The sequence below is a fragment of the Bidens hawaiensis genome, unplaced genomic scaffold (assembly GCF_021521415.1).
Source record: "Bidens hawaiensis isolate Kalapana, Puna unplaced genomic scaffold, B.hawaiensis_p1.1 tig00034198_1, whole genome shotgun sequence".
NCBI classification, from domain to species: domain Eukaryota; kingdom Viridiplantae; phylum Streptophyta; class Magnoliopsida; order Asterales; family Asteraceae; genus Bidens; species Bidens hawaiensis.
In genome coordinates this window covers 66,136-87,136 of record NW_027495902.1, presented here as the reverse complement: position 1 = coordinate 87,136, position 21,001 = coordinate 66,136, and the positions used below count along the sequence as shown (strand labels likewise).

Below are 21,001 nucleotides of genomic sequence, written 5' to 3'. Positions count from 1 at the left end.
TCTTTATGTTTTTTTTATCAATCTCATGATCTCATCCATCGTAAATGATATCATGGTTACATGCGTCAACTTGTTTTCCCTACATGATATTTATCATGAAAATAAAAATAATTCTAAATTAAAATTAGGTGTTTTTTTATGCTTTTTATGATGTATGTTTATTATGTTAATAGGAGATCTTAATTTCATGTTAAGGATATGTATATTTGATACCATTGTGTGGTACGTAATAATTGATGTGTGGGTGAATAATTTTGTGAAGGCTATAATGTCAATTTGTGAAGGATAACTACATTATTATTGTTAATGTAATTAAAATATATCTAGTGTAGGATTTAATTATGGTATGTTATATGTGAGGCATCATCAAGACTACATAAATTCTACACAATTTATAAAAAGTCTGCCCATTTCAAAACAAACATAATCCTACACAATTAACACAAAAGCTTAAACATTATAAAGCAAACACGATATTATGTATAGGTGAATATTAGTTACGTGTTGGTGAAAGTTAATAACTGACAATCTGTGTAGGCGAATATGAAATATGTGTAGGCGTATATGAGTTGTGTATAGATGAAAATAAAATGAAATAACAATGTGTAGGTGTGTTAGTGTATGTTTTAATTTGAGTATGTATTATCTTATGTGTAGTATGTGTAGGGCTTATCTACAAATTATGCATTTTTTAATATGTTATGTGTAGTTATGTTTAAGCAGTATATATGTATATATTATATTAAGTGTCGGTAGTATTACGATATGTGCTTGTAGCATTTCTAAAATGTAGGTTATTAATATAGTCTGTGTAGGTTAATACGAATATATGTGTAGGTTCTTAATATGTCTACATGTAGGTTCTTAGATAAACTTAATTTGCACATAAATTAACTAATAAAAAATAAAATTGAAACTCAAAAAAATTAATGTGGTGGCTTTTTGTGTAGTTAAATATACATATATATTTTGTTATTATTGTTGTTGTTGTTGTTGTTGTTTTTCTTTGTTATAAAATTTTATTACTTTTTTTATTTATTATTATTATTTTATTTTATTTTTTGCATTTTCTAGATGTGAAATTGTTGAATATGTAAACATACTTTAATATAGGGGAAAATCAATTACATAACAAAAAAAAGCACTGTTCATCGTGACATAGTTTTAACTAAATATACCAATTTAAAAAGAAATAAAAGGTGATCATATAAAGTTTAATGTTATGTGATTTTATTTAATGTCTTGTCATGTTTTTTAAATTCAAATAACAAATACTACCCTAATAAAGAATAAATTGAAACTTTCAAAAACAAAAAATTATACTTACCCAAATAAACTAATTTAATCTTTACCTTTATGCCCTTTTCATTTAATTAAAAGGAGAAAAGAAAAGAAATTTTGTGATTGGATGAATGATTTCTCACACTTCTCGCATTAATATGACTTCTCTCCTGAACTTAAGCCTATATATATATATATATTATGAAATACACATATGTCCCCAAAACGTTTAGAAACTTCGTAAAATATGGGAATGACAAACCTCACCTTTGATTAAAGGCAAGTAAGTAGATTAATGTTAAGCGAGTTAATAATTAAGCGAGTTGTCCACTACGCGTCAAACGAGATAACAATCAGAATCTGAAACTTTGAGATATAATAATATAAGTAAAAAAAAACTTAATGTCAATGGAATCAATCCAAACGGACGTCTAGAACTCCGGTTATGTTAAATTAAAGATTTAAGTGGGCTGGTACTGACCAGAATCCGAACAGCGAGTTGGAAGTCGGGTTTTGGACAGTAGCCTTAAAATTTCGTTACGAGAATAAAAGTCTTCTGGACCGAACATTGAATCCGACCAGAAGTATGAGAAAACGTAAAGTCAAACTTGTTGACTGTTATGCCCTTTAACGAGTTTTTAATGAATTGACCAATCAATACCCTTCAACCACATAAATTGGTTGAATTTTATTGACTAGGGAATATATATGAACGATTTCTATGTTTACAACTTACCCGGAAAGTGAAAGGATCAAACAAGAAGACGAGTCAAATGTCCACAAGTAAGCAAAGTCAACCGTTTATGAGTGAATCTTCAACAAATAAGCAAAACCGAAGAATTTTATGATGAGCAGAGGCATATGATGGCTGGGGAATGTTTATTTAGGATTTAGGGAAGTTTGTGTCAAATATTATAAGTGTTGTTTATATAAAGAAACACTAAAACGAACTATATTTAATTACTTTACTCGTTTAGGAAACCGAATAAGCATTTAATGACAAAATCAATATTATATGCAATAAATTTCATGCTTGATCAAGGGGTAATGTATATGGACATGCATTTTATTTTTATTAGTTTTCTTGTGGCTTAATTCACTCGATTATGTCCTAAAATAAGCGATTTCGGGCTAAAAACGAACTAGGAAAGAAAATCGGTTATGAAATATGTGCAGGGAGGCGGTGGCGCCACGCGACGGGGAAGGGGAGGCTGGCCACGCAGCGCTCCGGCCATCTAGAGGATAGAAATTTGATTTTTGACGCTTTTAGTCCTTGTAGTTTGTTATTTGGATAATTAATGAACCATTTATGCTAAAAAATAAGAAACGAACTACGTATGAAACCTAAAGGGTATAAAATGAACATAAGAAACTTAAAAACTTATAAATATTTGATTTTTGATTAATCACAAAGTTCTCAATATTTCCGGGTTGGGTTAAACGTAAACGAATACAGGTTTGGAAAATCCGAGTTGTTACATATCGTGTGTAATAAGCTTTTCTTAAAATCAAAAGAATGAACTTGAGTCGTTAACTTTTACCTAGTACAGATGTTTAAGTTATGAGAGCGTGCTCAACAACAAATGACTCTAGACTCACTTATGGATTCACACACAATCACAAACTTGATCCCATGACTGGTTGGTGATAAGTAATGTCAAGTGTACCAAAAAAAACCCTAACATGTATTCACACATCGTATCATGGCCAATGAACCAAACATTCACCATACAATTTAACCTGTGCTCTAGTTCACGAGACAGATTCTAGCATGTACAAACGGATTTTATTCACTAAGCAAAACTTAGAAAAAAATTCTATGGAATTTACCACAATAGCATATGTGAGTTATATTTCTCAAAAAAGTTTTATTATATCTTTATCATGTACACAAAACTCACAATAATTCAATCATTGCAAATAGGTACCAAGAGTTTAACAGATTACGCAACAAAAAGTAGTTTCATGTTTCTCTCACCTCCTTTATCCAAATAATGCAAGACCAATTGGGTTATCTTCTAAACTCATAATATTAAGTTCCAGAAGTGGAACCAACCAATTTGGCTTTGTCAATTTCAAGTTATGACATCGGGAAATTAGGTCAGAAAACATCTCCACGCATCAGATTTGGCACACGATTTTGTAAATTCATAAAAACTATATTCTGCATGCCCAAAAATTTCAAATCATAACTTTCTGGAAACTAGACTCGACGAAATATAACCTAGAATCAATAATCAATAAAAAATAAGCACGTATCATCAATTTACAGTAAAAAAACATAAGCGAGTGTGAATCTGTTATCATCATAAACACATACAAAAACGAGATTTATGACATCCTAGGGTTTCTGATCCATCATATATATCAAACACGTATCATCATACTCATGATTTATCAACTGCCACATTTGTCATGTTCGGTTCGCTTTGTATTTGTTTTTGTCTTGTAAACCTGACCCGTTTTAATCTCCAGATCTTTGGATATTAATAAATTGATGGGTTTTATGTTACCGTCTTTATTTCATACTTTTCGTGTTATATTGTTCTTAATGGTCCTCAACTCGCTTAATTTACGCTAAAAATTGGTTTTAAATAAGTCTAGGGGCCAAAATTGTCAAAAAATAAACTTTCTGGAAAATACCTCTCGTGGTGTCACACCACCAGGCACCCCTTTGTTGTTCGCGCGACACCACCAGGTAGCTGCAATAGTTGATTTGTTTTTCGTTTTCGTTTAAGCTCGTTTAAGGCACTCGTTTTTAACCATCCAAACCAACCAAGACTCAACAAATATTCTAGAATCCTTCAAACATGTTTTTTCTCTCTGGATATAATTTATTTAATTCAAAAATCATTTAAACAAAAGCATCAAAGTGTATCGGTTTATCCACCGGACAAACACATTATCTATTTCCTAATCCTCCCCCGTAAATACCCATTCAATCTCAGTCATTTCTCCTGCTCATCTCCACCTTCTTCTCCCAATTGTTTGAACTTGCAAGTTGTTGTAGCTAGTTTTGTTAAGTTTGACTTTAAAAGTCAACGGAACCGAGTCTTGCATTTCAACCATTCTGTGTATATGTTTTTGATATTTTCAGTTGTTCTAAGTTATTTTATCTCAAGAAAACCATTTTCATCGTTATCTAAGGTTTTTGGGCATTCAACACACATATTTATGCATTTTAAGCCTGCTTGGTCGTTTTCTGGAAGTTTACTTGTTTAATCTTTTTATTTGAGTTTAGATATGAAAATTTTACTTTATTTTAGTTCTATGATTTTGGACATATGGTAACCATCCACGGTCTCATACCAAGTCAATGAACGAACCAAAACCGAACACTCATTTAAGCACTTTATTTAACTTTTGATCAAATATGTTGTATGAAACACTTTAGATCTTAGTTGTTCTTTATATTTTAGTTTTACTCATATCGGTTTGTTTTCAGTCGTTGACGGGTCTGCCTGTACCTGAAGGTTCTCCAGTACATCCTGTGGAGGTGTGCTTGACATATTTCATAAGTGTAATGTAACACCCCGGCTAAAGCGGAAACGCCCGAGTGTGACGTACAGATTGTTCAAAACACATGTGACACTATTAAGTGACAATATTATCATTAATTGGTTTAAACATCATATACACAAGTTCGTAAACAAGAAATACAAGAAGATATAAATACAACTAAACATTTTTGTCCATTTGTTTCAATAACCTAAGTCTAGTGTCTTCTTCAAGTATCATCCTCTAATGTTTGTACCTGTAACATATATATAAAATACGGTCAACTAACTTAATAGTTGGTGAGTTCCTACAAGTTTGAATAAATACATAAAAACCTTGCAATTCTATGAAACTTGTGGTAATTAAACTACTTAAAATGCAATGTCCTTTCCAGTTGGCCATAGCCAACGTACTCGGATAGGGGGTCCCTTTTCCACTCATAACAAAATGGTCCCGAGTGCAAAGGGGGGCGTATGATCATACTTACTGAGGCAACCACTTGCTGAGCACATAATCAAGTAAGCACATATAACACACAAGTCCATGATATGAATTGCAGTTTAATAGCCGAGTATAGAATCGATTTGCGTTTAATAGGATATATATGCTACCCCCAAAAGTAAAAGCGTTAAAAAGGGGGTGTGAGAAACTCACCTCGAAATCGAAGTTAAACTTGTAATATAAGCCTGAAAACATGATAACGAAACCGAAGCAACCGAAAGTGCGTTAAAGAACTCGAAACGTTTGAACTTCTTGAACTATAATAAAAACAAAAGCAAAATCTAACTAACGGGATTATAAACGTTAAACAATTTGATCTTAGGGAATATATTTATTAGTATTTTGTGGTATTATCTTCAAGTTTTAACGGATTTTAAATGATAATCATATCTTGAATAATATTTAGGTTAACGAATTTAAAGTTTAAGAAAATAGAAGCTAATGAATCATAAAGCTATTTTCAATGGTTTATTGAATTATAAGCTAAAGAATTAATGTTTAACGAATTTATATTACCGCAATAAAGTTTAACGGGCGAATTAATATTAATGAGTTAACGATTTATTAATAATTCTTAATTATAAGATTAATACTAAATTGAATGTTATAACGTTCACGAAAATTTGGTGTTTAGCGATATATTTTATTTTCTTAAAAAAATGTGTTAATGAATTATAAAGTTTAACAACAATAAATAAATGTATAAATGTTTTTAAGAGCTTTAACGCAACTTTGACGAGTTTGAAAGATTGGTTTTTAGGTGAAAACAATAAAATAGATTTTATGTTTGATTTTATTCGATTTATAATAAATTTATTTGGTTTATAAAAATTTTATTAGATTTAATATGATTTTTAAATGATTAACTCGATTAATAAAATGTAAGAAAATGATTTAAGAAAAATAACAAAAATTTATGCATTGACCCGGGTTCACCCGGGTCTAACGACTGAACAAATTAAGCATTGGCCAACTGAGCTAGGATGACATTTGATTATAGTTTAGAAAAATAAAGATATATATATATATATATATATATTTATATTATAACTTTCAACTTCATCTTCCCCACCTAAACCCTAAATGTTCAATTCGTGTATGTAATCCATGTTTGATTTAATTGACTTAGGGGTTTTGATACACGGTTAAAAACTACTCAAATTCATACAATTATTACCTGGATATGTTAAGGTTTGATGATGAATGGTGACTTGGCCGGAAAATAATTTGAATGATCCAACGGAATTACAGAGCGTGTATGAGTGTATTTTGATGTTGAGGACGGGTTTAGAAGCATGAGTATGTCCTATTTATAATAACAATTCGAGCGAATGACGTTTAATTGTGTTAATTGCTTTTGAACAGATTCCGGCGGTTATACGAATTTCACGGGCTTAAATTGCTTGCATTAGGGTGTTATAGCACGTTATGGACGGAGGTTAAGGTTTCCCGTTAGTGATTTAGGATGTTACGAGCTTTTAGTTGGCCTTTAACGCGAATTATATTGCGATTTGGGGGCTGCCGGAAAATCGGGCTCGGCCGGAAACCTCCGTGCCGGAAAAACGTGAAAGATGATGGCATGGGGGGTTTTGGGTGTTGAATTAAATTAATATGATATTTTAAATGTATTTACATAATCAGCCCTTGATCTTTCAAGTGATATTAAAACTTAAATTAAACTATATTTACAATTTAAACCTTGAACTTTGGGATGTGTAAAAAAAATGAAGTAATAGTTAGAATATTTTGGATACTTTTCGTAATATACCCGAAAGGTTTGAAATTCGTTTAACTTAATAACCACTTTAAATCCCGGAGCTGAGAAAATCGATAAAAATGAAAAAGGACAACGTTAAACATGAATATAAAGGAACGACAAACGAGTCTGTTTAACGAAATATAAGTGCAAAAAAAAATCAAATTCAAATTCAAATAAACGTTAACGAATGTCATACGACACGAGACTTGAGAATATATATATATATACATATATTTATAAACAAAACTGAAAAATTGAAATGGGTTGGGTTTTCGGGTTAAAAAAGTAACGAATGTTACATGTAAGGTGAAAGCTAAGAAGTGAATATAATGCTTGGATATGCATAGGGTTACTTCAAAATAGTATTTATAAAAAATAATAGTTAACAATAATCGTTTTGTATTTATTTATTTATGTAATTATATAATTATTTAATTACTTAAATATTTAACTACTTACCAATTTAATTACTTAGTTAAATAAAAAAGTGATGATGCGGAAATAATAAGACGACATATATATGAGAAGGATGTGTATGCTAGTATTGGCTAGACCGGCTCTTAAGGAGGGCAGAGTGGTCGACGCCCGACGGACCCTGGCTTGATATCCCGCCAGGCCCGAATTTTTTTTAAAAAATATATATTTTTATGAAAAACAATATGCATGTTTAATGTCTAAACTAAATTACACAACCACTACCTTGGTCTAGTTGTAAAGAGATATAACTCCCAACCAAAAGGTTGTGGGTTTTAGTCTCACTTGAGACACATTAAGTCTATTTTCAAACATTCTAGTCTCACTTGAGATATGTTAAAGTATATTTTTATACAAAAATTTTTTTATATCCAAACCATAACCAAGTAAGTCTATTTAAAAATTAAATTGTTTAAACCCAACAAAAAACCCCTTTTACTTAAGTCGTTTTTCGTATTTCGCTACCCCTGAAAAAAATATAATATTATCCCTATTGTTTAAAGTCCAAACAAATTACAAGATAAAACCAATTAAAGCCCAATCAAATTAAAGTCCAAATCAAATAAAACCATTATTCGTTGTTCCGTTATGCTTAGACAATTGGATCAGGCCAAACATGAACATTCAACAAAAAAAAGTTGCATTCAGGCATTGTCCACCCACTCTGCCCTGAACCCTTGCTGCCATCCTCCGGTCACCGGACCTCCATGCTGCAGCCGAGTGGCCGACGGCTGGTGTTCCCTCAGTTCCTTTTCCGACTTCTAACTGTTCAGTTTAGGTATTTTTTAACTTTTATCTAAATTGTAATTCCATTGCTTATATAAATTGTTGCATTGTTTATATAAATTGTTAATTTGGATTTGTTTATGAGCAATTGAATATTTGAATGATTGATTATGGTTTATTGGCTATTTGGACAATGTAAATTAACATATCTTTGTTGTATTTTTTTTATAAAAATTAAATTACATCGAAACATTGAATTGATTAGGTATTTATGGTTTAAATTTTGTTTTCTTCTAAAATTAGGGAACTTGGAAGATGAAATGGTAAAATCTTATTAGCAATATTTTTTATACGAAAATTCTAATAAAATAATGATATTGGTCTAACAACAAGTTAAAAAAAAATAATTATATGAAATACGGTTAAAAAAATAGATTGTTCCCATAAGATTTCCATCTAGATCCGTCACTGTTCTCAGAGTGGCCCTGAGTATTTGGGATAAAATAAGCATGTGGAAAAAATGTATTAAAAGCTAAAAGGATGAATTGTAGTGTTATAAATAATCGTGTAAGGTTGCATAAAAATACACGATTTGTTGGTATACACCAAATATGGCTTTGTATGAACTTGTATATGCACGTATAGAGTAGACAAAGCGATGGTACACCCTCGGTAAAGAGAAATACAACCACATACCATGTGATCATGGATTGATATGATAATTATGGGGTAACATCTTGTGACATGAGAAATGTGTCCTATACCATGACTCATTTAAAGGGTACATATTTTAGTTGTTAAAATTGTAAAATGATTTTTGTTCCATGTTTAAATTTGGATGGAAATTAAAATAAAGTACAACTTTATATATGCTATTTGATATCATATTTACTTATTTCGAAAAGGAATTTAATTGTTTAAAACTAGTGGTAGATTAACTACACGCTGTGATGGAGTGTTAATATCTATAAGATTTAGTTTCGAAAACCCAAACCAAAATGACTATTATTTTAAAACTCTGTTTAACCCAAATTCTTTGTGACCCTTTACTTGACCCGGTCCATGCACTTCTTCGTCAGTTCGTTAAGTATAATGAAAAATACATGTTAATAACCATCAACAAGACACACGTCGTGACAAATTACCAAATTTCTTTAACCTCTTAATTATTTTAGAATTTATGTGCATATTGAGTTTTCTTTAAACAATTAAACCTCTTCTTTTATCCATTTATTATTTTTTTGGTGAATCCTCATTTAATTGAAAATACACAGTCTCTCTCTCTAATTTTAAATCAGTTGAAGAATTAAAACAAAAAAAAAAAGAAAAATGAAACTTTAATCAGTTTTTGTATTTCGTTTGATAAATGAATGCAAATGCGTAAAGCTAAGCAACGAATTTAAATTGCTTTTGATTCAGTCACTCCAAGAATCAAACTTTTCATGAAGGAATTTAGGTTTCTTGAAGATGGCAAATTCCTTTATTCACTCTATTTATTCATCCAAACAAACTTCAGTCTTTATTTTTACAAATTTATCTGCTGATCAAAGGAGGAAGCTTTATCTGCAACAATATATACATACAGGTATGTATGTATGTATGTCTCTACCTAGTTTTTAAAGTTTTATTGGTTCGGATAATTAATATACATGCATTAAGGGAATTTAATTTGGGAACGCATGCACACCAAGTGTTTGATTAAAAGCTCAAATGAGCTAGGGGTATATAGTGGTACACCTTGTGAAGGGGATGCTAGTGATTTCTTATCTGTTTTCAAAATAATGCTTTTAATTACTGCAGAGTAAATTTGGATTTCAGGAAATTACTATAAGTCCATAAATGATAGATGTTCTTAAATTTGTGTTTATTTTTCAAATTGCTAATAAGCTACCTGCTTTAAGTTGTTGATTAATTATATAATACTTTGTTATAAATCATCACCAAGTTTTAATTGAAGGACCATATCGTGTATATCAGTACACTTGACATATTAGTTGATCCACTTACCAAGGGTCTGCTGCCCAAAGTATTCACTTAGAGGTGCACATTGAAACTAGTTAACCGAACCTACGACCCGAACTAAACCAAACTGGTTTGGAACTAGTATTATAGGAACCGGTTTGGAACCAATAGAAACCTTTCGTTTGGAATTGGTTTATAATCCTTGACATTAAAACCGGCTCCAAACCGGTTTACCCGAACTGAATCCGGCCAAAACAGATCAAAATCAATCAAGAAACTTCGAAAAACCGGTTTCAACCCAATCATAAACCGATTTTTTCTTTTTTCTAACCAAACCGAACCAGTTTAGGGTTTGGAACCGTTTGTGCACCTCTATATTCACCGATCATGTACTTAATATGGGTGGGTTACACATTTTATAAATGGCATGTAAAAATTTTTAGGCATTGCCCACTTCACTCAAATGTAAAGTTTGTTTGTACTTATGAATATATGTGCACTATAATTTTTAATGTAGACAAACACATTCTTTACCACATTATCTATAAAGTTGAGATGATGTCATTGTTATAATTGGTAGGGGTATCGACTATATCTGTCTGCTTTGATGTCATCGTAAGAAGGCTTAATTAACATGATCAAGTTTAATCACTTGTTCCAATTAATGTTATATTATATACGTATATGAATTCATAGTCTAGCGATCAAATTGGAGAATGTTAGAAAATTATTGATGCTTGACAATACTTAAGATATCCAATTTGAGGGAAGTTGAAATCTTAGAGGGATAACATGTAAACATGGTGGTTAAAATGATTTATGCGTTAGTTGTTTACTTGCATCAAATCTTCATAAAACTTGTTATGTATTATTTTTTATAATGCCATAAAAGAAATTCTCCCATCAAATTGAAGGGCTGAAGGTTACCTAGACTCTTAATCAGAATCATCATCATGACTTCATCTTCATCATCAAACATTCAGAAGAATGAGTCTTCACGTAAGTGTTCTGATTAACTTGGGACTTGTACAATTAATATCATATCTACATTAATAGTAAGGACAATCACGTACAAGAATATAAGACAAACGTTTTCCTTATGTTTAATATGATTTAAGAATTATGTAAGGCTTTGAAGAAATGAGATTAGCCACAAAATTAGAACTACAGAAGGTAAGATATTGGAAACTAGGAATAACCATAATTTCTTGATTTATTTGAACTACCCTCTTTTAAGTCTTGATTAAAGAACAAGTTCTGCACTGGGATGCAGATATATATGTTTATAGCAATTGCGTAACGCATATATTTTAACTGTTTTTAAAATCTTTGGATGTTGAACCGTTAAAGATGACAAAGAAATGGAGCAGATCGATCACTTTAGTCACCACCATTTGCTCAGCCTTGTCCAATTGCAGCCTCATCATAACAATGAAAACTCTGACAAGGAAGATGAAGATGAAGATAAAGATAAAGATAAAGATAAAGATAAAGGCAAAGCCAAAGTTGAAGATAAAGATAAAGATAAAGATAAAGATGAAGATAAATTTGAAGACGAAGACGATGAAAACTTTGTGGTGGAAGAAGGCATCTTTGGCACATGCAAAATGTGTGAGGAAGCGATCTGTTCATTTCATCTAGGTTACTACTCTTGCAAGGAATGCGACTACACCCTGCACAAATTTTGTGCACAACTGCCTGAAACCAAGCATAACCACCCATTACATCCTGACCACGAGCTTAGGCTGTCCAAGCAATTTCAGTTAGATGATCTTGATTATCTGAAGTCCAGCCGCACAGAAGAAAAATCAGAAGAAAAATCCAAAGTTGACATTGCTGATCATGAATGGATATGTTCTGTTTGCGATATTAGCAGAAAAAAGTTCTACAATTATCATTGTTACACTTGTGAGTTCAACATGGACATAATTTGTGCTACCATGCATGATCAGAAATTGAAGCACCCAAGTCACCCTCATCAACTGCAACGTTATATGAGTCGGATGATATCTGGCTGTAACGCTTGTGGTGATGAACATAGTGGAACCTTCTACCATTGTACCACTTGTTTTAGTTTCAGGATCCACTTGGTTTGTGCTTTGCTTCCAGCTAAGCTACTTATCCAACAGTCTACGAATGGAAGTTTCAGGCATCCTCATTCACTTACGCTTAAATATTCATTTCCTTATATTGAATTGAAGGCTAAACACTTTCCCCGTTGCATAGTCTGTGATAAGCGTTTCCTATTCGACAAATGGAATTACAGATGTGACGAATGTCGATATTATGTCCATGTTGACTGTGCAACGTCAAGGAAAGATGCGTTTACGTCTTCTATCTTGATGCCCGCAGGTACTTATTATTATTATTATTATTTATGCTTTTCTTTTTCATACTAAATATTGTGCTTGTCAAATTAAGTTTCACTTTAAATATGTGATTCATTAATTAGGTGTCTGGAAAACTCACAAAAATTTTAAAGACGAAGATCATCATGATGCAATCTCCTGTCCATTTCCTGATGAGAGTGTTAACCTTCTGAAGCACCATTTTATGAAAGAAGGCAAATCAATTATTGAAAGCGAAATAACGCATTCTAGTCATCCACATCCGTTGATTCATTTGGACTCACTCCTTAATGGGTCAGTTTCTCTTCATGATCTCATGAATAGAGTGGAATTATTGTGTGACGGATGCGTGAGACCAATCACGGATGTGCCCTTTTACAAGTGTCCCCAAGATGATTGTGGTTTTGTTCTTCATGAGTGGTGCACTAGGCTACCCTCTGAAATACCAAACCATCACAATCATCCACAACATAAGCTTGTTCTTCTGCCAAAAGTCACTGGAAAGTTGTTGGGTGTGTTTGATTGTAAGATATGTAAGTTACCTTGCAATGGTTTTGCATATGGATGCATGCAATGTAAATATTATGTAGATATCAATTGTGGCTTCATACCTGATGCAATCACACATGAAGCTCACCCTAATCATCTCCTCAAAAGATTAGAATATTCACCATGGGAGAGCTGTAAGGCATGTAGGTGGGTTGTAAGACTTGGGGATTTTCATTGTTCCATTTGTGATTTTTATTTGCATATGAGGTGCGCTTTTACGCCCTGCTTGAGGTGCGCGCATATTATGTATATATGTGTAAACCCTCGGGTGGGCAAAAGTGAAATTGCACTAATTTTGACGTTATTTTACTAATCTCGTGAAAATAACGTTAAAAGTGGCGGAAGGTTAATCAGGCATCATGTGGTGGCGTTGATAGCCGAAAGACGAGGGTACATGCACCAATCAGCCGGTATCCCGATGATTGAGTGCTATGTGCTTTATGTCCAAGGCTTGATGCAAAACTACTATCGAGCCGGGGGTCTCACCGGAAGCAGCCTCTCTATCCCTATGGGGTAGAGGTAAGGCTGTCTACATCTTACCCTCCTCAGACCCTAACATAGCTTTGCTATTGGTGGGATATACTGAGTACGATGATGATGATGATGATGATGATGATGATGATATGAGGTGCGCTTTGCTAATACCCAGAAAGATAAGTCACAGGTATGATAAATTACATCCACTAATTCTAAGATACTATCCGGTTAAGAACCATAGTGGTGAATACTTTTGTGAGGTTTGTGAGAGAGAGTTATACCCTATAGACTGGTTCTATCATTGCACCATGTGTGCCTCGTCTATTCACACTGCTTGTGCACCTGTAAAAGTTCAATGCGAGCGATCTACTTACATTTTGAACGATACTATCTTCAGTTATATCAATGTCAAGTTTGGAGAAACAGTTAAGACCGCAGATCACGAGCACCCTCTCACCTTTGTACAAGGGATTGATGCTGATGGTGAATGCAATGAATGTCATGATGAATTGAAGCGTGAGATGATCCTTAAGTGCTTCCTGTGCAACTTTAGAATTCATTATGAGTGTGCCAAAGAATCTGCTACCCAACCTTAACCTTAGTTGATCAAGTGTTGCATTGTATCAGCTTGTACCTTATACATGTATATTTACACTTCGGTGTTTAAGTAAACCATTCCTTTTTCTCATACCAAATCAGTGTAACTTCTGATGTCAAATCATTGTATCTGATACTTTTACTCACATGGGCCAAAGTAATAAGTTTTATTGTAAACGATTTGATTTATATGGCTTAGTTTTTTGTTCATGTTTTATATTCCAATCTGTGTATAAGATATTAACTAGTTGAGTTTATAACAAACCGTATTAATTACACCAATTTTCTTGTTGTCTCACTTCATTGTAATAACAACAGAAGCAGACGGTTGCATGTTTAAAGAATAACATTTATTATTATTTTTTTGAATAGCATATAAATAAATATTTTTAGTTCTTAATTTTTGAACACCTGAAAATAGATTATTAAAAGAAATAAAAAAAATATACTAATATAAAATGATTGTGTAAAGTCAATTGGTCATACCAACCTCAGAAAAAAAGGATCACGGGCTTTTTCTCCCCTTTCATGCCCTACAGTCGACCGTATGCCAACCTCAGTCTCTAAAACGCCTTAGTTTTGCATGTGTGATGACAAGTTGAGCCAGGTTGGATTCACCAGCTAATCCTAATGGTTCATAATCATAAGTAATAAAAAAAAATCTATTGGTCTTTTTACGTCGGAAATATAACTTCATATAGATGAGAACATCTCGTTTTTTGAAATACATTTTGTCTTATCTAATTATTGATTTGTGTGCCCACAAAATACTTTAACTTGAAAGTGATATTCATGAACTATGACATCTCATTTATAATTTATTCTTCTTCTTTCGTTTCCTGAGAATGAATGAATAAACTCTGAATGGTGAGTTTGCAAATGCGTAAAGCTAACAAGTAAATCTAAATTGTTTTTGATTGAGTCACTCCAAGAATCAAAAAAAGCAAAGTCAGCTTTTGATGTATTTGGGTTTAATTTCTTGACGATGACAAATTTCTTTAGCTTTTGATGTATTTGGGTTTAATTTCTTGACGATGACAAATTTCTTTATATATTCATGTTAGACCATATTTTGTAAACATAGTATTTTGTATTATCTTGTTTAGTTACGCTGCCCTCTATCACAGGTTATTTTGTAATTTTAAATGTGTGGATGAATGGAAAAAAAAGAACTTTTAGTCATTTTTTATATTTCGTGTGCGTATTTTTCTTTGTTCCCTAGTAAATAAATAAAACCTTTTTATTACAGAAAATTTGTTTATTAGTTTATCAGCAAACTTAGTTTATTTCACTTAACTAAAAAAGCTAAATTAATATGTACTATAACAATCGAAATAAATAAATATATACCTCAACTTGAATGCATTTAAATGTTGATTATGATGGGAAATGTAAACCAAATAAAGTGCAATTTTACATTTAACAGCTGAAGCAAGCTGTGTTTCTGTTTCTTGTAAGTCACCCAACAAATCATATAAAACATAAATGAAATACGATTACCTTTCAAAAACCCAAAATGAACAAATAATAATAAACATGTTACTAAAATAACTCATATAAAACATAAATGAATTATTTTTCTATAAAAAATAGAACACTAATTGTAAGAATTGTACATATTGTTTCCATAGTCTAGCACTCTTTTTAGTTTTTATTGAATCAATGAATAATTTTGTGGGCTTTTGTTTTAACAATTATGGGCATATCGGAAGAGTGGGCCTGGGTCCGTTGCCCTCTCCTTAGGCTGGGCTTATGCCTATTGTGTCAAAATGACAAAACATTAGTTGTCACATGTTTAATGATAACTATAGAGCACAACCGATGGGATTGAGATATATGCTTACCACTCAAACTACAGATCCATATATCATCACATTAGAAAGGGCCAACAGTGAATCCAAATAATATTTACATCGAGTCCCCAGCTATTTTTCCCATCGTGACACTTCACTTGGGGATGCGAAATGGTATCCGGGTCATATTAACGTTAATAAAATTTTAAATATTATTTTTACCCTATAAATATAATTCAGTTCAATCCAACTTTTCACACATTTCCACTTACTTAACTCTCTACTCTTCATACTTTTTAATTCTATTTCCACACTTGCTGTTCACACAATGGAATCATCATATTGATCTGGTAAAACACTAAACTTGAAGTTGAGTGCATCCACAAATGAAAGCCGCCTATAAATGTTGTTAAGACTTTTGTCTTGTCATTTTGATTATAACTCGTTCCATCTAGACCAAATTAAACATTTTCTTAAAATGGTTTGTTGAAGCGCGCCCGTCTAATAAGAAAAAATTAAAGGAGTGAATGACTATGATTTAAACCACTCGCAAATTCCTTTTTGGCCCATTAATAAGAAAAGGACATTTTAAGTAACCAATGACATGACTCAAGTTGTGACGAATCACCTAAGTTTCTTTAGACCTCTTAATCCAAGTTCATAAAATATTGAATTTTTGTTTTAAATATATCAAATCCATTATTTTGCCTATATAGCTTAACTATTTACCCATTTATTTTTGGTGAATTCTTAATTTTAAACCTTTTGAGTGTCCTCTGTCATAGTTTATTTGATAATTTTAAATGTGCGGATGAAATAAAAAAAAAGAAAGAAAGAAAGAAAGAAGTAATTAAATTGCTTTTGACTGAGTCATTCCCAGAATCGAATAAAGCAATGATTTTGATGATGGAATCTGGGTTTCCTTTAATTTCTCACTTCTATTTATTCATCCACGTAAGTACACCATTCTCATTTTCATTGCCAAATTAACAAACATTTTCTTTTTTACAATTTATTATTTACTCAACTTGCTTGCTGATCAGAGGAAGAAGCTTTATATATCTGCAACAATACTTACATACAGGTATGTATGCATGTCTCTAGTACTTCTTCTAGTTTTTACAGTTTTATTGGTAATTTTGATAATTAATATATAGACATTAATTTGGGAATGCACACCAAGTGTTTGATTAAAAGCTTCAATGAGCAAACTTTCATTTATTGTACGTTTGCTACACCATGCATCTAAAAGGTGGAATGCTATTATAGATCATCATTATCTATTTTGAATATAATGCTTTTACAAGTTATTATTGCAGATTGTTTATGAATTTTAGCATAAAACAAATGACCTTAACTGAAATTACAAAGAAAGCACAATTAAGTTCATAAATGGAAGATTCTTAATGCTTAACAGTTGATCTGGATTAATATATATAGCCAACATATATGTCCTGTGTAAAACCTAGGTGAAACGTCATAAGCACTCCTATTATTCATTTCATATATATAAATAGTTAGGAGGACATAAGAATCAGTTAAACTAATCTGATGTCTAATGTTTAACTCCAGCTAAGCTGTAATGCTTTTATAGGAGAAATATATAGAATGTGTTGTTTTTAAGTGGTGAGCAACCCCTGATCATGTTTTTAAAGATGAGCAGCGGGCCGTGTTCTTGGCCGGATTGACAGGTTTGACAAGACACGAACCTGAGAATAATGCCAGAAACACGTGCACGACCGACCCGTTTGACCCGAAAAATCTGAACTTTCTATGTATTCTACTCAATAACCAAATTATCAAAATTCTCATAAAGCACATTCTCCAATAGTATCTTTTGAAGTGGTACCAAAATATGTAATGCAAAATATCCACAAATAATTAATAAACCTCAACAAAATAAAGGCATTGCAATTTAAGCGGTTGACGGTAGGATTCTCCTTCCCAAAATCTGCAACAAGAATGTGAATTACAAAGATACATATGGTTAAAGCATCTTTAAGTTGCTGGTTAGTTATATATTACTTTTGCTCAAACATCACCAAGTTTTTACAGTTACAAGAGAAAGAAGTCAAATGTTTTCCTTATGTTTAATTTGATTTACAGAATTACATAAGGCTTTGAATCAACTGGACTAGCCAAAGAATCGGAATCAGAAACTCTTAAGGAGATTATTTTCTTATTCAGAATCATCATGGATATGGCTACATCTTCATCATCAAACATTCAGAAGATTGAGCTGACAACTTCTTCAAGTAAGTATTGTCATTAACTTGGGAATTGTGAAGTTGGAATTATATGTAGAAGAAATTATTCTATATTAACAGTAAGGATTGTTACAAGAAAATGAAGTCAAATGTTTTTCTTATGTGTAAAGTGAATTACAGATTTGACTTTGAAACAATTGGATTAGCCACAAAATTAGAACTAAAAAAGGTATAATATAATTTGGAAAATGGGAATAACTAGAAATGCTTGATTAATTCCGCCAGCCATCTTTCTAAATCTTGATTAAATAACAAATTCCGCATCAGACCATGCTTATATCATTCATATATTTGACCTGTTTTTAATCTTTGGATGTTGAACCCATGAAGATGACAAAGAGATGTCTCAACATGTGAACCTTGTTTAATCTTGAGATCTTAACATCTGTCGTTTCAATTAAAATCTTATTATGACATGAGAATATTTGTGGTTACATGAATATTGCAACAGATAAATATATATATTTTATTGAATGTAGACGCAATGAAGCAGCTTCAGCACTTTACCCACGAGCATCTACTCAGCCTTGTCCAATTGCAATCTGACGACATCAATGAAGACTCTGACAGGGAAGATGAAGATGAAGATGAAGACAAAGACAATATTGTAGCACCGGAAGACCACAATGTTGGAACATGCAATATGTGTGAGGAAGAGATCTACCCATTTCATCTATGTTACTACTCCTGCAAGGATTGTGACTACGCCCTACACAAATTTTGTGCACAACTGCCCGAAACCCAACAAAACCACCTAATACATCCGGGTCACAAACTTATGTTGGACAAGGGATTCCACTTTCACGATTCCTCTGTGAAGGCTTACATCCCTGATTATAGAAAATGGGTGTGTACTATTTGCGGAATTAAACGGAAGCGGTTCTACAGTTACCATTGTTCTATATGCGTTTTCCACATGGACATAATATGTGCTACTATGTCCGAACAAAAGATGGACCACCCAAGTCACCCTCACCGGCTACAACGTTATTTCAGAAGGGTGATATCTCATTGCAACGCTTGTGACAAAGAACATAGTGGGACCTTCACCAGTGTGCGACCTGTTGTTTCATGATCCACTTGGATTGTGCTTTGCTTCCAGCCAAGTTACTTATTCAACAGTCTACGAATGGGAGTTTCAGTCATTCTCATTTACTTACCCTTACCTATTCCATTCCTTATGATGAGTATAAGGCTAAATTCTTTCCCCTCTGCAGAGTTTGTCATAAATCCTTTATATTTGACAAATGGCATTACAAATGCGATAAATGCCGATATTACGTCCATGTTGGTTGTGCAACTTCACCAAGAGATGCATTTACGTCTTCTATCTTGATGCCCGCAGGTATTATTCTTTTCTTTTTAATGTTAGATTTTGTGCTTGTGAGTTTTTTAACTTTAAATATGCCATTTATTAATTAGGTTTTGGCAAAACTCACAAAAATTTCAAAGACGATGATTATCCTAATCTAATTTGCTGCCCATTTCCTAATGAAAGTGCCAACCTTCTCATGCTCCTTTTTATCAACAGAGGTGAATTAGTTACTAAGAGGAAGATAGATGGTGAAATGTTTTGTCATCCACACCCGCTGATTCTTTTTGACACACCCCTTAACGGGTCAGTCTCTCTTCACAATCCCATGAAAAGAATGGAATTATTGTGTGGCGGATGTGTGAGACCAATCACGGATGTGCCCTTTTACAAGTGTTCCCAAGATAATTGTGGTTTTGTTCTTCATGAGTGGTGCACTAGGCTACCTTCTGAAATACAAAACCATCACAACCATCCACAACATAAGCTTGTTCTCATGCCAAAGGTCCCTGGAAAGTTGTTGGGTGTGTTTGCGTGTGATATATGTTGGTTACCTTGCAATGGTTTTGCATATGGATGCATGCAATGTGAATATTATGTGGATATCAATTGCGGCTTCATACCTGATGTGATCACACATGAAGCTCACCCTAATCATCTCCTCCTAAGATTTAAAGCTTCATCAAATGACAAGTTTTGTGAGGCATGTATGTGGTCGATGGCAGGTGTTGGGTTCCATTGTCCTAGTTGCGATTTCTATCTGCATACAAAGTGTGCTTTGTTATTACCTAGAACGATTAGGCACAAGTACGATAAACATCCATTGAATCTGAGATACTATCCAGCTGAGAACCATAGTGGTGAATACTTCTGTGACATTTGTGAGGATGAGTTTGACCCAGACGAGTGGTTCTATCATTGCAGCACGTGTGCCTCTTCTATGCACGGTGCTTGTGCACCTCTAAAACTTCAGTGTGAGCAATCGACATATTCCATGTGGGATAAGTCTATCTTCAGGTATATCAATGTCAAGTTTGGAGGAACAATTGTGATCAAGGATCACCGGCACCCTCTCACCTTTGTACAAGGGATTAATGCTGATGGTCACTGCCGTAACTGTTATAGACGATTGCAGTATGAGATGATTTTTAAGTGCTCCCAGTGCAAGTTTGCAATTTGTTATGAGTGTGTGATAAGAAAGTATCATGACGTCCGTGTGTTGTATGATCGATCAAACATATCATCAAACTGCTAGTACGTAGTTAACTGTTAGTGATCAGAGGGTTAGTTATTGCATTGTTATTTACTCATTGATTGTTAGTTTCTAATGTTATGTACGTAGTGGGTAGTTTGTTGAAATACCAATCTATTTTTTTTACTCATTGATGGTCTTCCGTTTAAGGTTATGAATGAAATTATATGTGAAAATGGTCTAATGTTCTCTCTAAATGATCTCC

General features: G+C 32.8%; 1 protein-coding gene across 1 annotated transcript; it reads left to right on the top strand.

Moving 5' to 3' along the window:
* The first annotated feature begins 11,808 nt into the window (after positions 1–11,808).
* On the top strand, positions 11,809–20,799 carry LOC143585879 (uncharacterized). Its single transcript, XM_077067557.1, has 8 exons — positions 11,809–12,553; positions 12,654–13,305; positions 13,727–14,156; positions 17,009–17,049; positions 18,153–18,220; positions 18,712–19,232; positions 19,286–19,577; positions 19,655–20,799. The coding sequence occupies exons 1-8, from the start codon at positions 11,809–11,811 to the stop codon at positions 20,797–20,799; spliced, it is 3,894 nt and encodes a 1,297-aa protein (XP_076923672.1).
* The last annotated feature ends 202 nt before the right edge of the window (positions 20,800–21,001 follow it).

Excerpts from the sequence above, each read along its gene's own strand:
- LOC143585879 (XM_077067557.1), top strand. The coding sequence starts at position 11,809 with ATGTGTGAGGAAGCGATCTGTTCATTTCATCTAGGTTACTACTCTTGC. Across the intron at positions 12,554-12,653 it reads TTCTATCTTGATGCCCGCAG|GTGTCTGGAAAACTCACAAA; the intron begins GTACTTATTATT and ends TTCATTAATTAG. Across the intron at positions 19,233-19,285 it reads TACAACGTTATTTCAGAAGG|TGTGCGACCTGTTGTTTCAT; the intron begins GTGATATCTCAT and ends GACCTTCACCAG.